This window comes from Gadus morhua, chromosome 9 (assembly GCF_902167405.1).
Source record: "Gadus morhua chromosome 9, gadMor3.0, whole genome shotgun sequence".
In the NCBI taxonomy this organism is placed as follows: domain Eukaryota; kingdom Metazoa; phylum Chordata; class Actinopteri; order Gadiformes; family Gadidae; genus Gadus; species Gadus morhua.
In genome coordinates, this window is record NC_044056.1 from 18,930,803 (window position 1) to 18,945,802 (window position 15,000).

The 15,000-nt window shown below is 44.7% G+C and overlaps 1 protein-coding gene across 2 annotated transcripts in view; it reads right to left on the reverse strand.

Annotated features, from left to right (window-relative positions):
* ntrk3a (neurotrophic tyrosine kinase, receptor, type 3a) overlaps positions 1–15,000 on the reverse strand; it is a 120,138-nt gene that overhangs the window by 27,017 nt on the left and 78,121 nt on the right. For both annotated transcript variants that reach the window (XM_030366437.1, XM_030366436.1), the window contains exon 13: positions 1,999–2,187. In XM_030366437.1, coding sequence (XP_030222297.1) covers positions 1,999–2,187 — 189 coding nt within the window. The remainder of the gene's footprint in view (positions 1–1,998; positions 2,188–15,000) is intronic.

Sequence of the window (15,000 nt, forward strand, 5' to 3'; positions counted from 1 at the left end):
TTTTCAGCATGTTAAAAACCCGCCAGGCCGTCGAAAGTCAAACAATTTGCTCAAAGGCTATTATAAAAGTTGAGTAGACGGGTAAAGGAAGGGGTCCTACGCGGTCTTAGACGACAAGCCCAGTATAATTTCATGTTTCCCTCAATGCCTGCATCCAACAAAACAACCAAATATATGATTTGTCTCGTCTCCTACTGCTGAGTCTCATCTGTCTCGAGAACAACATTTGAAGCCTTGATGTTGAGTTCTACTGTGGTTGAAACGTATTGTGCTTCTTGCCAGTCTATATTCCATCAATTATTCAGTACATTTTTGGGGTGGACAAGACTTCTGAACATTTTGGAATTAGATCAGCTATCCCATCAGAGAGACTACACTTATGTATTGTATACCCATCCTATAGCATTTTTTCACTCACAAAGCTGCATCATGATAGCCAAAACTAAACAATACAACAACCTAAATGAACAACAATATATATTTCAACATAGGAATGGAGTGGATAATAATATAAATACCCTATAATAAGTTATAATTATTTAGCATTTATTATAAGAAGCACATCATAATACTACAATATTATTACCTTATCACTGATTTCAGAATAAGAATCATAAGGAGATGTAATAATAAGTAATAATCTAAATCTATGATTGCCATATAAAACAGGCTGCAGACTGTTAGTGCTTGTAGAAATTGTAGTTCATTATTGCATTGGTCATGATGGAAAGATCTGTCTTTGCCAGCGATTAAGCCACTCTACAATGGCTGGTCACATTGCTATGTTTGTTTATTTTCTCAATGCTGCCGTCATGTCACAGCTGTTGAACAAATGGGCCATTGTTTTTTGAGAACAAAATGGACGACAAGAGGCTAGTAATTAGAGTGTGAACTCTGTTTGATGCTGATAAACGTAAAGCGTCCAGAACATAATGAATGATTAATTGGAGAGAATGTTTGAATGTGTGCATAAATTTAATCTCTTCAATATTTGAATTAGGGAAGAGAAATACTAAATCAATACAAAACAGCAACTAATTCAGCCTGTCAGAATTTAGCATGCAGAGCTAAATTACTGTTGCTCTGCGAAACAGTGTAAGCTTCTCAGCAATTGATGGCGTCTGCTCATTGGGAGTCAATGGGAAGATTGAGCTTGTGGTAATCGATGTTTTAGCATCAAGCTCAACTCCGTCATTGGACCAGGTGATGCCTTTGTCATTTGCTGTCTTCCTGCATGCGTTAATATTACCTTTATAATTCATGGCTGTCAGAAAATTGGCAAGGGCACACACGCACGCACACACACACACCCACACACACGGACACACACACACATGGTGTGCATGTACCAATTTTTAATGACAGCAGCAGCCTCCAGATTACTGAAAATATAAGTGCAAAGTGGGACAAATAGCAAGGGGGTAGAGAGTAATTGGTGTTTGTGATGCGGTGTTTGTAGAATATAATAAAGCATTTATTGTTCTCCTTGAGCATATTTGCCCTCTGAGCAGTGGAGTCCCAGCCCCATAGTGCTGCTGCAGGGGGGTAAAGCCATGTCTCCTAGCGAAGCATTACTCTGACACTGGTGTCACTGGGTGTGGTAGGAAACCAGAGAGCCTGTGGGGAATCGGATGTGAGCGCATCAATTGATTTCTTAAAATGGGAAAAAAAAACATAAACATATAGTTCGGAATTTAGCAATTTTCAAGGATGGCATTAGATGTGAGGTTGAATGTCTGGGATTGGATAATTTACGCAATCTATTTCAGAGGTTTTATGGCTATAAAATGCTATGGAGTCTACTTCAGTGTGATTTTGTTTGAGTGTTATGTCTGCACGTGCGGGCGTGCATGTGTGTGTGAACATGCGCATGCACGAGTATGTCTGTGGGCGTGCATTTGTGTGCATGCATGCGTGTGTGTGTGTGTGTGTGTGTGTGTGTGTGTGTGTGTGTGTGTGTGTGTGTGTGTGTGTGTGTGTCTCAGCGGGGGTACATACAGGTGGCGGGCTTGTTGCAGCTGTGCCCGTGCCTGAAGTACTGGGGGTTCTCTATGACGGGGATGCGGGTCATGCCGATGACCACGGCGTCGGCGCTGGCATCCAGCGTGCAGGGGCTGATGATGCCGTGGTTGACGTGGTGCAGGGGGCTGGCCGAGTCCTCCTCGCCACTTATCACCGCCACGGGACCTGGGCAAAGGGAAGAGGGGGAGAGGGAGGGGGAGGGGGAGGGGGAGAGAGAGAGAGAGAGAGAGAGAGAGAGAGAGAGAGAGAGAGAGAGAGAGAGAGAGAGAGAGGGAGAGAGGAAGATGGGGGGAGGGAGAGAGAGAGCGGAAGCGAGAGAGAGAGAGTAAGTACAAAGAAGAGGCGTAAACAGAAGGTTGTTGGTTCAATCCCCATTGGCATCAGTCAACCTGTCTGCATCCATGAGCAAGAGGCCTAACTCCTCCTTGCTCATGAATGAATTTGTCTGAAATGCAGATTTAGGAAAGCCTGTTTCCTTCAGTAATCGTTCTTTATCAGTATTTCCCTGCTGGGATAATTAAGTTGTCTTATTTAATTCATTGCCCTTAATGGTTAATGGATAAAGAGCAAAAACGTGTCCAACAGAGTGAGCGTATTAAATGATAGTGAAGTAGAAACACTATAGTGATCGGTCCAGGGCTACCCAGACCAGTCCAACAATGCATGCAAGCGATATCGGGAGGTGTCGAAAACCAACATTGTTTGGAAGTGATGGACAGCGGGATCCGAAAAAGTGAAATAACCGTAGCAAGCAACCTAGCAACATTACAACATAACTCAGTCTTGGCAGGACTAAGGGCCTGTAGGGGTGTGATCTGAGTCCCCCCCTAATCCCCCGGGCTGTTGTGTGTGGTTTATGCTTCCCCAAAATCCATAACACCTTAGCTTTATCCAGCTGAATGTGATTGCAGAGTATTTCACGGCACACCATTTTCCTGATGCTTAATGCACACCTTGATAACCCTTAATAACACAATTATAATTAAACGACAGCTTTCTGTCATTTGTCTGCTGTATCAAAATGACAGACTGTATTGGCACACTGTTACACCCGTTATATAACCTACTAATAATGTTTGTTTTCCGTGTCCCTTTGTAAGATGCTAGGTTGTTTACAGCACGCGAAGCCTTTGTGACTTTCAGTTGTTCGCTGCGCAAACCCATCAACCATCAACGCGCTACAAAAGGAGAAAGGGCGGCCCACCGCAGTTTGACTCGTCGACAGCGTTAATGGATAGGAAAAGCCCAGAGGGACGCCTTTGTGGCCCACAAATGTGCTGTTGTTTCTCCTTCCCTTGCATCTAATTGTTTCGGCGTGGTTCTCCTTCCCCACCCGCTCCCAGAGTGATCTTACATCCGCACGCGTGGCTCCTCCCCGACGCGTCCCCGCGGACCCCGGGAGTCTCGCATCGCGTGTCGGCACGCCAGATGCGAAGCCGCCGCCGGGAGGGAATAGAGTCTCCAAGGCAGGAAGGCTGAGTAACAAACAGCCCCCTCCATCAGCCATCCCCCCCTCCCCGTCCCCGTCCCCGTCCCAACGCCTTCTGTTGCACCCTGTCCCGCCCAGACGCCCGAATACCCTCACATATGGGAACAGGGGGAAACATAGGTAAGGATTGTTGGGGCCCGATGCAAGGAAATAGGAGAGAGAAAGAGAGGGAGAGAGAGGGAGAGAGAAAGAGAGAAACACCATTAAGCCCCTCGCAAATGTGTGATGTCACTCTTTAGATTACAAAAAATGTCAGGGGTCGGCACAGGAAGAGAGAGGGCAAGTGAGAGGGAGAGATAGGTAGGCACAAATTGAGAGAGAAGGGGTGTGAGAGGAGGCGTGAAAGGGAGAGAGAGAGAGAGATTTATCGTATGGGAGGGTGAGTTTAGAAAGGTACTTGAAACATTAACCTCGCGGTACTTTGGCTGACGGATACAGTCTTTGTGTCCTACGCTTAATGGAGGACAGAAAAGCGATGGTTGGGAAGAGGAGGGAAGGACTCAAAATAGGACGAGAGGGGAGAGCAAGAGAGGGGAAGAAGGAGAGAGAGATAGAGAGAATGAGAGAAAGAGAGAGAGAGGGGGGGGGGGGGGGGGGGGGGGGGACGGTAGACAGCTAAGCTGAGGGCAGGGAAAGGAAGGGCCAAGGGAACGGGCACTCCATTTCTGGGTGGCATGCTGGACATCAACCTGATTTGACTGTGAGCGACAGTCTGTTTGATCAAGGAGTGTAGCCCTCTCAACGGGAGATCGAGAGAGAGAGCGAGAGAGCAAGAGAAAGAGAGAAGGGGGAGTACAATAGTAGCGGGAACAAGATGGAGACGTACAGTAATGGCCAGGGACAGCACGATGCGGTGGTCATCTTTGCGGGACGCTATTATTATATCTGGGCTCACAGTGGCCATTTTTCTATCTGAACGGTTGACCAGTTCACCCCCACAATCCCCGCACAACCCCCCTTATGTAATGCACCCCATGCATGGCGGAGCACGTTAAAACTTTAGTAAATGAACAGGGACAGCTCCATTAATGATGAGATGGGCGGGGCGGAACTGCAGTGAAAGTGTGTGCATGGTGGGGTTGGGGGGGGGGGGGGGAGGGGGGGGGGGGGGGCTAAGAGAGGTTAAGGAGAGAGGCAGGTCTATAATTGGACAAAGAGATGGAGAATTGCGCCACTTGCGCTGGATTGTCAGGGGTAAACCGTTAATATTATCTGAAGACGAAGGCTAAATTTAGCCTTCACACAATTTTTCAACCCAAGCACCGCACACATCTTTCAAATGCACCTCAAAGCCAACCACTTGTTGCGTTCCGCCCAGAAAACCGACAAGTGAGCCAGCCTTGCTGATATAAGGCAAATTTCTAAAACAGATTTGAACCGAAAAGCATTACGTTGTGAAGGAGTAGGCCTATGCCAATGCCATGAACTGCCCTGACAGTTCCCTTAACCACTTACCCACACACCTCCTGAATTTGGAATGGTAGTAGAGTATGTGTACTGTTAAAGATACTATATTAGGCCACAGAAGGATGTCCGCCATATGTATCAAAAGTGCTATCTGGTAAATAACAGTAATTTTTTAAAAGCATACCAAATGTTTCTTACATTCTTTGCTGCATTTCCAATTTGTCAACATCACTCAAGTTTTATGATAAATTATTAAATTACAAATAAGTGCAAAATGGGCTTAATGTTCAGTTGAACCATGGTCATTTGAATCAATGCTCAAACGATACCAAATCAACAAATGAACTGCATAGGTTTTTGCATTCTGTGATATACCGTGTTTAACAGTTTTGCTCGGTTTCTGGAGGATTCATCAAGGCCGAACGCAACCTCATTTCATATTCTGATGATTTATCCTTTATTAAAGATGGGGCAAACATCAAGACAACTCTGGGACTTAGAATCTAAAATGACATCTCATATCATTCAACATATCACACATATTAATCTGTTTCCTGCGACCCTGTAATTAACAGGCCTCGGTAATACATTGGCTAACCTAGCCCCAACATCCTTGAAACTAAACCTCACCATAGCCAAACATCAACTGACCTAACGTAAACCAACACTCACACTGCACAAATATGCAATTTTCCTCTGAGTATAAATAAATTAAAAAAAATGTTTTTTTTGAGGGCCAAGATGGCAGATATATATAAAAACACAGCAAACAAAGGATATTGAGAAGATCAATGTGTAAAATACATTTTTTTTCCCCCCACTGCAGTAAAAACTGTCTTTTTTTGATTTGCTGTAAATCGATTCCTGGGAGCTAGGACCCTGGCCTTGAGTTTCGGTGGGATTCTCTCACTACTGTCTGTGACTGCTGGATATATGTAATATATATGTTTCGTATTGTGATCTCCGGATAACCATGTTGCTTCAAATGGAGCAAAGAATCCTCTCCAGCACACCCCAGTCTAATAATTGGTGATTAAAATGGCGCCGTTAACAACAGCTGTACAAAATGATGGTTTTGTATGAACAATGGAAGACCCTATGTACTCAGTGGATCCAATAATGCAGTAAAACTCTATGCTGGTAGTTTACCACAAAGCCCGCCCTCCCTCTGTTTCCTCAACATCTGATTTGCTCCAAAGTCTTTCAGTCACCCTTTATTACCCCTATCTATCAACTGTTACGGATGAATTGTCAATACTTGCTGCACACTGGCTTAAAGGCCAGTTAATCAGTGTTTATTACCTCAATAAATCACATGACTGGCTCTCGGCATTGTTAGTGGTTAGTGTTGGATTCAGCTTTTGTAGAGCCTTTTTGGGATTTTGTGTGTTTGTGTAAGTTTGTATTTGTTTGCCCGTATGACGTGTGTGTGTGTGTGTGTGTGTGTGTGTGTGTGTGTGTGTGTGTGTGTGTGTGTGTGTGTGTGTGTGTGTGTGTGTGTGTGTGTGTGTGTGTGTGTGTGTGTGTTTGTGTGTGTGTGTGTGTGTGTGTGTACGTATTTGTGTCCACGTGTGCCAGTATGTGCTTTTTTTCTGTGTTTTCATTATAAATATATATATATATATATATGTGTGTGTGTTTTTGTGACCCTGTATGTTAACAAACAAAAGATTGCGATTTCAGTTAATGAATTGCACCTGAGGAAAAACTGTTATACGAGACACAGCCCTAAATTGTTCCAGTAGAATGCAGGCCAGGGGAATGGTTGGTTTGAAAACAAATTGTCACAGGGAAATATGGTTAACCTGCCATATGAATTAAAAGAGCCAAGCAAATAGTGTTTTATCATAGCATAAAACACACACCCGCAAAAACACCAGACTACTCTAATCCTTCGAGGATGATGTTGAGATGAAGCACTGGTTAGTTAGTTAACGTGTTTGAAATCAGAAGTAAACACACATATAATTTCAAAGGTTTCCAAAAGAGAGATAATCACAAATACAGCCATACAGAAAAATATGTAAAACATGTTTTCAAGTACAAGTGAAATAAATTGTATGTATGTATATTAAAGGTCTGAGACAACACATTATGAGAATTAACCATAATATTACCCTGAATTATATGAGGCCAGATCAGTTTAACTGTTTAATGATGTCAGTGAAACATATTGCAAATTAGTATAGCTTACAAAACACTAACGTCATTATAAAATGTTTGTGTTAGCTCATTAGCAGCCCTTGTTAGTAATTATCCCCCATAACATTAATCCATGTTTTGAGTCTAAATATTGTGTCATTTTGAATGTCTTTGCATTTCCCCATATTAATGTCTTAATTATAGTAAAATATTCACTCCTATCTACACAATTATTGTGTGATATAGATGGCAAAGTATGGTGTTTGTTGTTCTTGACTATCTCTGCTGCCAGGAATCATTAGCCTAAGGTATTATTGAAACAGGGATAATTAAAATGCCCACAACATTGCTGAGGTCCAGTATGAGCTACAAAGATAATACATTCAAATGATTTAAAGGGAGTTGCCGCTTTGTGTCTTTCTTTTTATATTTGTTTTGGACAGTATCTACATGTTCGGTTTCCTAGATGAGTTGGTCTGCAGTCTAATGAAAAATTAGATTATATTTGGGTAACATCATCATGGTTTGAAGGGAACAATGTTTAAATGGAACTGTGCATTTAGGCTCCCGCCATTATGGATGCATGATTTAACCTCTCTACAATTGTCTTTATATTAGTATGGCCACTCTGTACCTTTAGTAATATGACCAAACAACCATGTAATGTAGTAGTATCTTCATCCAAATAAACAATATGTTTTTCAATGGTGTCACATGGCTGTGACATGGCTGTGTTGAAGCAGGCAGCATGAACAACATTTCTGGTTAGAGAATCAGGCAGCAGAGGGAGATATTTAACTCTGTTCATAAACATCAATCCTTCATTGATGTCAACGACAAACTTCAGATTGCCGGTCATTACACCTTAAATCAAGCCTTTTTCATTTTCACTCTTGGCACTAAACAGAAAACCCCAAAAGACATCAAAGGCATAGGGACCCTATTGCATTAAAATTGAAACGTCTCGCACAAAAAACGTCTGCAGACTATCTATTCATGAGGTTGTCTGCGGTCAACAACTGGACAGGTACCACTTAGGGAAAGGAAAAGGGGATTTTTCTTCTGAATCTGTGATGGACTACCAGCGCTTGGCACACAGATTGACAGGTCTCCACACCCTCCTCTCACAGTCCCATACGTCCCGTCTCTGCAGGGCCGTGGTGGTGGCCCATTGCTGGTGGCCCATTGCTGGTGGCCCATTGCTGGCCCAGCCCGCAGTGAGGGAGATAAATAACCCTAGTACGGGTGGGCTGTGCGGCCCTGCAGTGACGGACACATGGCAAAATCATTCAATCAACCGCCATGATGTCACGATAATACATGGAATCAGTGGCTGTCTGGATTACGTGCACGTGTGTGCGGGGATGTGACATGTCTGGTCAGGTTGCAGAGCCGACAACATGCTTCTCGTACTGGCCAAGACAACGATGATAGAACAGTGGCATACAGGGTTATGTGTGTGTGTGTGTGTGTGTGTGTGTGTGTGTGTGTGTGTGTGTGTGTGTGTGTGTGTGTGTGTGTGTGTGTGTGTGTGTGTGTGTATTGGTGTCTAGGGAGGCTGTGTGTTTCACAAAGTATCCCTCCATGGGAGGCTAAATGAATTGCTTGTCAATTTCCCAATGACCTCCATGATTACATGACACAGTCACCGCTTGATGGCCAGTCATCCAATCGCACGATCTTTCCACTTTGGCTGTCCAATCAAGAAGGATTGGACAAACATGGCCACACAATGCTTGCTCCATCCAGTTCCCAGAGTCTTGCCCACCCAGGACTTGGCATTGAAACAAATTGATAGCACACACATACACACAAATACACACGCAGACACACGCACGCACGCAAACACACACACACACACACATAAATTAATAGCGCATTATCCCCCGTGGAACACAAGGCAGTGTTGTTGATAATGGGGGTTATAATTAATTTCACCTTTAACACCTGCAAGACTCCCTGGTTGTGTGTGTGTGTGTGTGCGTGTGTGTGTACGTTGGTGTATGCGTGTGTGTGAGTGAGTGTTTGCAGCCAAAGAAGTAAGTCATTTCCCAGCAGACTGCTCTTTAAGCATTTCCCAACCTCCCCGGTGAATTTGCGACTCTCTTTCTCGTGTCCTTGCCACGGCGCAATCTCTCTCTCCTTCCCTAATTCGCTCCATATTCATCCCTTCTTCTCTCACTCAATCCCTCAGTGACACCCCCCCCCACACACTCTCTCTCTCTCTCTCTCTCTCTCTCTCTCTCTCTCTCTCTCTCTCCCCCCCCCCCTCTCTCTCACTCTCTCTCTCTCTCTCTCTGCTCTCTCTCTCTCTCTCTCTCCCTCCCCCCCTCTCTCTCTCTCTCTCTCTCTCCCTCCCCCCCTCTCTCTCTCCCCCCCTCTCTCTCTCCCCCCCTCTCTCTCCCCCCCCCTCTCTCTCAGCTCTCTCTCCCTATCCCTCTCCCTCTCTCTCTCTCTCTCTCTCTCTCTCTCTCTCTCTCTCTCTCTCTCTCTCTCTCTCTCTCTCTCTCTCATGGCGGCTGCCCTCCCAGCAGACATTAAACGATAGAGACAAGCAAAGCGTTCTCATCACACAGCCTTCAGCCAAGCGCCTCACGCTACCCGCCTCCTCCTCCCCCTCCTCCCCCTCCTCCCCCTCCTTCCCCTCCTCCCCCCCTCCTCCTCCTCCTCCTCCTCCTCCTCCTCCACTAGTAATGGCTTTGGTCCAAGAGGGGGGAGTCAGTGGGAGAGGTTAGGGGTGGGAGGCGGACAGAGAGGGCTGGGGACAGCGGGAGCGACAGGACGAGTGTGTGTGTGTGGGGGGGGGGGGGGGAGGCTGGTAGGGGGGGTGTGAAGGGTAAAGGTGCGGGGGCTGACAACGAGGGAGCGCGCCACGCAGACAGGCGGGAGAAAACAACAAACACAAAACAATTACGTCGGCCCAGGTCGGCTGCTCTGTCCGTCTGACGGATCCCCCAACTGGCTGGTGGACGGAATGATAAGTTGTCTGACTGGATGAAGGCTGACCGACTCAGTGCGTGACTGACTGACTGAGTGGCTGGCTGACTAAATAGCCGACTGACTGGCTGGCTGGCTGACTGGCTGGTTGATTAAAGGAGAAGCTGACTGGCTGGACACAGACAGAATGGCTGACAGCTGATGGATTGACTGAGCGGCTGGTTGACCAAATGGCTGACTGACTGGCTGACCGACTGGGCAGGCGGGTCAGTGGCTAGAGTTTTGGCTCAGTGATCAATACACTGTGTGTGGGTGGGCAGGCCAGGCTCTGTTGGCGATCTCAAAGCTGATTGGCTGTTAGGGTTTACTGAGTCCCTTTGCGACTGCTTGACTGATTACATTTCTGACTGACTGACTTGCCCGCCTCGGTGTTCAACCCAGGTTGATTTGCTGACCCGGTTGTGCTAGACACGGAGACATTGTGCAGGTTGATGGCAGACCGGGAGATTGGCCTGCTACACTGAACTCGAATTTGGTTTATTCTGCAGCCATACAAACTGCTGGATGTACAATTTATTATATTTAATGTATTACATATTCTTGTTTTCCCTGCTTTATCCTCCTTTGAATGCTATTTTCTCTCCATCTGGGAGCGAGGGAGTGTGTGAGAATGTGAGTGTGTTCGTGTGTGATGGTGTACCTTTTACGTTCACCTCTTGGGCTTCCTCTGATCAGTCTTTTCTGGAAATACCTTACACAGAGTTATTGTAATATTTGATGAGATTTTGACTTTATTGAATAAAACACCTATAAAATACGTGTGGAAAAGATTGAGTTGCTGCAATGTAAGTTGAAATGTTCCCCTATTCCCTGATTCTACCCTATATTGGAACATCTTATTCAATGGATTTTCTTCTTGAATTTTGATTGCATTGTAGTTTGATCTTCTCTTAATTGTGTGTCTTGTTAAGTCGGCATATTTTAACTGTTAAAGCAACGCATATAGAGCTCAGCTGAACTCAATAGATCACCGGTAACTTCATTATTGCCTGAATGAAAATCACTGAACTCTGTTACATTGAAAAGACAGAAAGAGAGTCATCTGAATTAAGTCAGCCGATTGTCCTTTCCATTGTATTTCTGCCTCTCAAACCACACACACACACACACACACACACACACACACACACACACGCACACACACACACACACACACACACACACAGCATTGAATGATAACACAGCATTGAATGATAACAAACAGACTGATCCATAGATCTCTACATCTGCTTCATAGCATCATAGTTAGCTGAGAGAGAGAGAGAGAGAGAGAGAGAGAGAGAGAGAGAGAGAGAGAGAGAGAGAGAGAGAGAGAGAGCGAGAGCGAGGGAGCGAGAGCGATAGAGAGAGAGAGAGAGACCGTAATACCGAGGGTAGACAGAAGCAGGGGGATGTTAAATGGGGCTAATTATCTCCAAGTTGCAGAATGAACTGGGAGGGAGAAGAAGAGAAAGAGAGGGGAAAATGACTTGGAGTAAAATGACAGACAGAGGCAGGAACTCTGTGTTGAAACGAGATACTAGAGAAATCCACAGAGGGAGCGAGAGAGACAGAGAGAGAGAAAGAAAAGGGAAAAGTTGCCAGAAGGAGAGATGACTAAACAGTAATGAATTTAAGTGTCCTCTGTCCCACAAACAGGCAGTATGCTTTAATTTACTGGCCAAAATTAACATTTAAACGGCTTTTACAATTATTTCCCCTGATGTAGCCTGACACATTGGCGTGGAAGCGTTACTGATGCAAGGCACCAATGGCGGGGGATGATGGCTCTGCTAGACACAGCTGATTCCTTCTATTGCCTGTACCTCATTTGTTATCTATAGCTCATGTGTTGCCTATAGCTCATGTGTTGCCTATACCTTGTGGGTTGTCTATACCCTTGTCTATACCTCGTGTGTTTCCTATACCACATGTACTGTCTATGCCTCATATGTTATCTATAGCTCATATGTTTCCTATGCCACATGTATTGTCTGTACCTCATGTATTGCCTATACCACGTGTCTATTATCATGTATTGCCATTATCTTATGCGTGTCTGTCTATACCTCATGTTCTTTTCAGACCTCATGTATTATCTATTATTATGTCTGTACCCTATCTGCTGTCTATACCTCATGTAATATCTATGCTCATGTCTAAACCTCATGCATAATCTATTATTATGTCTATAAATCATGTATTATCTATGCTCATGTCTATACCCCCATGTGTTTTCTACTTCATGGGTTGTATATACTCATGTTTTATCCATACATACATGTGTTTTATACAACTTACTAGTGATGGATTCAATTAATCTTTTCCTTGATTCAGTCTGCGTCGGTCAGTTCGCCAAGCAGAATCGTTCAGAATCGTTTGTTTGTTTGTTCAGTCGAGTTTCCGGTAACGGGGAATAGAATCATGGAATGTACGGTTCTCAGCTGAGTCAGTGAGACTCAGCTGCTCCGTCGTTCTCATTCTCAAACGATCATGGAAGTCGGTCATAAATCAACATTACAACTTTAACCAAATGCAGCGGGATGGGGGGGGGGGGGGTAGTTGATTATTGGATGTTTAACATATCAGCAAGATAATAGACTTGACTTAGCAATGATGGTGGGGGTCCCTGTTTGGAGAACGAACCATGAAAGAACGAGACGGATTGACGAGACATTCAAATACTTGATTAATCTGGCATGACACAGGAAATACAAAGACAGCATGCATTTACCATTTCACTGATATTGAATCGTATTATCGTACGCTCGCTCACTAAGCCTCTTCCCTCTTCATCGCTCACAGTCAGTAAATGAACAGCGAGTCAGCGAGTGATCTGGGAGGAGTCGAGTCTGGGAAAGAACAAGACGATCGAGAGGGAAGAATCAGTTCGGTTCGTTCTTGTCAAAGATTCGTTCATTCGAACTGATTTGGTCGCGAACCACCCATCGCTACAACTTACATGGTGTCCATACTTCATTTCTCTGTCATACCTCATTAATTGTCTGTACCTCACGTGTTTTCTGTAACTCATGTGTTGTCTATGCCGCATGCATGTAGCTCATGAATATCCCTCATGTGTGGTCCATACCTCGTGACATCTATGCATCGCTCTGTTACCACGGCTCCCCCTGATGCTCTGGGGTGGAAGAACAGAACCAGGGGCACCACGTCTACCTGTGCTCTGCATGCTGCTCACGTGTGTCCTTCCCCCTGTGTATGTTCCCGGGTCCCCTCATTAGGTTCCCACTCTACCCTGACTGCAGGTGTCTCCAGCTAGGGTCAACCTCTACTGTTCGCTTTATCCTTTAATCTACCGATACTTCCTCTAAGCCAGCACACCTCTCCTTCCTCGCTATCCCTACCTCTTTTCATTTCATGCGGTTTAAACCCTTTCTCTGTGTTTTTAAGAGATTGGGGTGTAGCTATATCCCTCCCTCTCTCCACGAGAGATGTCTACCTATAGATGTAGGGGGGGATGTGGTGGAATAAGACGGACCATGAGGAAGGCACATATTCATCATCTATATTCCCTTTTCCCTCTCCTATCTCGGATGTGGCTGTGGTTGTGATTGTGCGTGTGGGGGTGCATGTTTGTGTGTGTGTGTGTGTGTGTGTGTGTGTGTGTGTGTGTGTGTGTGTGTGTATGTGTGTGTATGTGTGTGTATGTGTGTGTGTGTCTGTGTGTGTGTCTGTGTGTGTGTGTGTGTGTGTGTGTGTGTGTGTGTGTGTATGTGTCTGTGTCTGTGTATGTGTCTGTGTGTGTGTGTGTGTGTGTGTGTGTGTGTGTGTGTGTGTGCGTGTGTGTGTGTTATGTGTGTGTGTGTGTGTGTGTGTGTGTGTATGTGTGTGTGTGTGTTTGTGTATGTTGGAGGGGGATACTAGGACGTCGGCTAAATCATTAAGCGTTTTGATAGGGCTTCTACATTTCGGTGACAGTTGTGTAAAGGCAAGGGTGTCATATTGATCTGTCAGCTGGAGAGGTGACATGGACGGAGGAATAGCTAATGTCGGAAAGGAAAAGGATAGGGTGAGAGTGAGCGGGAAATTGCGCTACCGGGCTCTATCAGTTTTGTATTGACCGTCTTGATTGTTATGGCCACCATCTTGGCACTGTGCTGTCAGAGGAAGAGAGGGCAGGGAATGGAGGATATTCTTTTGAATTTACAAATATTTGTTTAAATATTCTCCATTGCTGTCTCTATTCTGTTTCACCTTTTTCCAAAGTGAAGCCCATTTAAGCTGTCATGTTGTATTGACTACAGTAAAAGCATATGACCCTGTAACTATTTTTTTTGCAAATATTCCCTGATTTTTTAAGAGTGAAAGTACAATAGAGAGATATTTTTGGCACTCCGCACCCCAATTAAACGAAGGTGGGCTTTCTTCATTTATTTCTTCTCATCGTTTCCTTTTCCCTGTGCGTTCATCTTCAATTTTGCCAGTTGTCTTTGGCAACATTTATATTAGCACAGGTTGGCGGACTACAAAGTTAATTGTTGTAAGGAGTGCTTCTGTCGTCACCACAACAAACGCTATCTACTTTCCATTTAATAAAATGTCCTCCTTAGTTCTTTGTCCATTTCAGAGCTTCGGGCCATACGGTGCGGGATAATACAACAAAAAATCTCTATGAATATAATAGGAATAAAGTATGAATAATAGAGTGAACCTCTTTTTTACATATTTATCAAGACCATGTCATAATCATCAGCACTGCATTCTTTTATTGTACGGTATTATTTTTGTTTTCTGTTTAGTTCATAAAAAAGGTGCGTTGCAGGAATCAAAGACACTTGGCAGCCAACCGTTCAGAAGGGTTTGAAGAACGATCCGGGTTACATGGGCAACTATAAAAGGCGACAGGGATTACGACTAGATTGTGTTGAGCAAACACGGGGTTACAAAATATCCTCGTGGGAAATAAAACGCTCTATACCGAGCGCATCTGAGGAGAACCACAG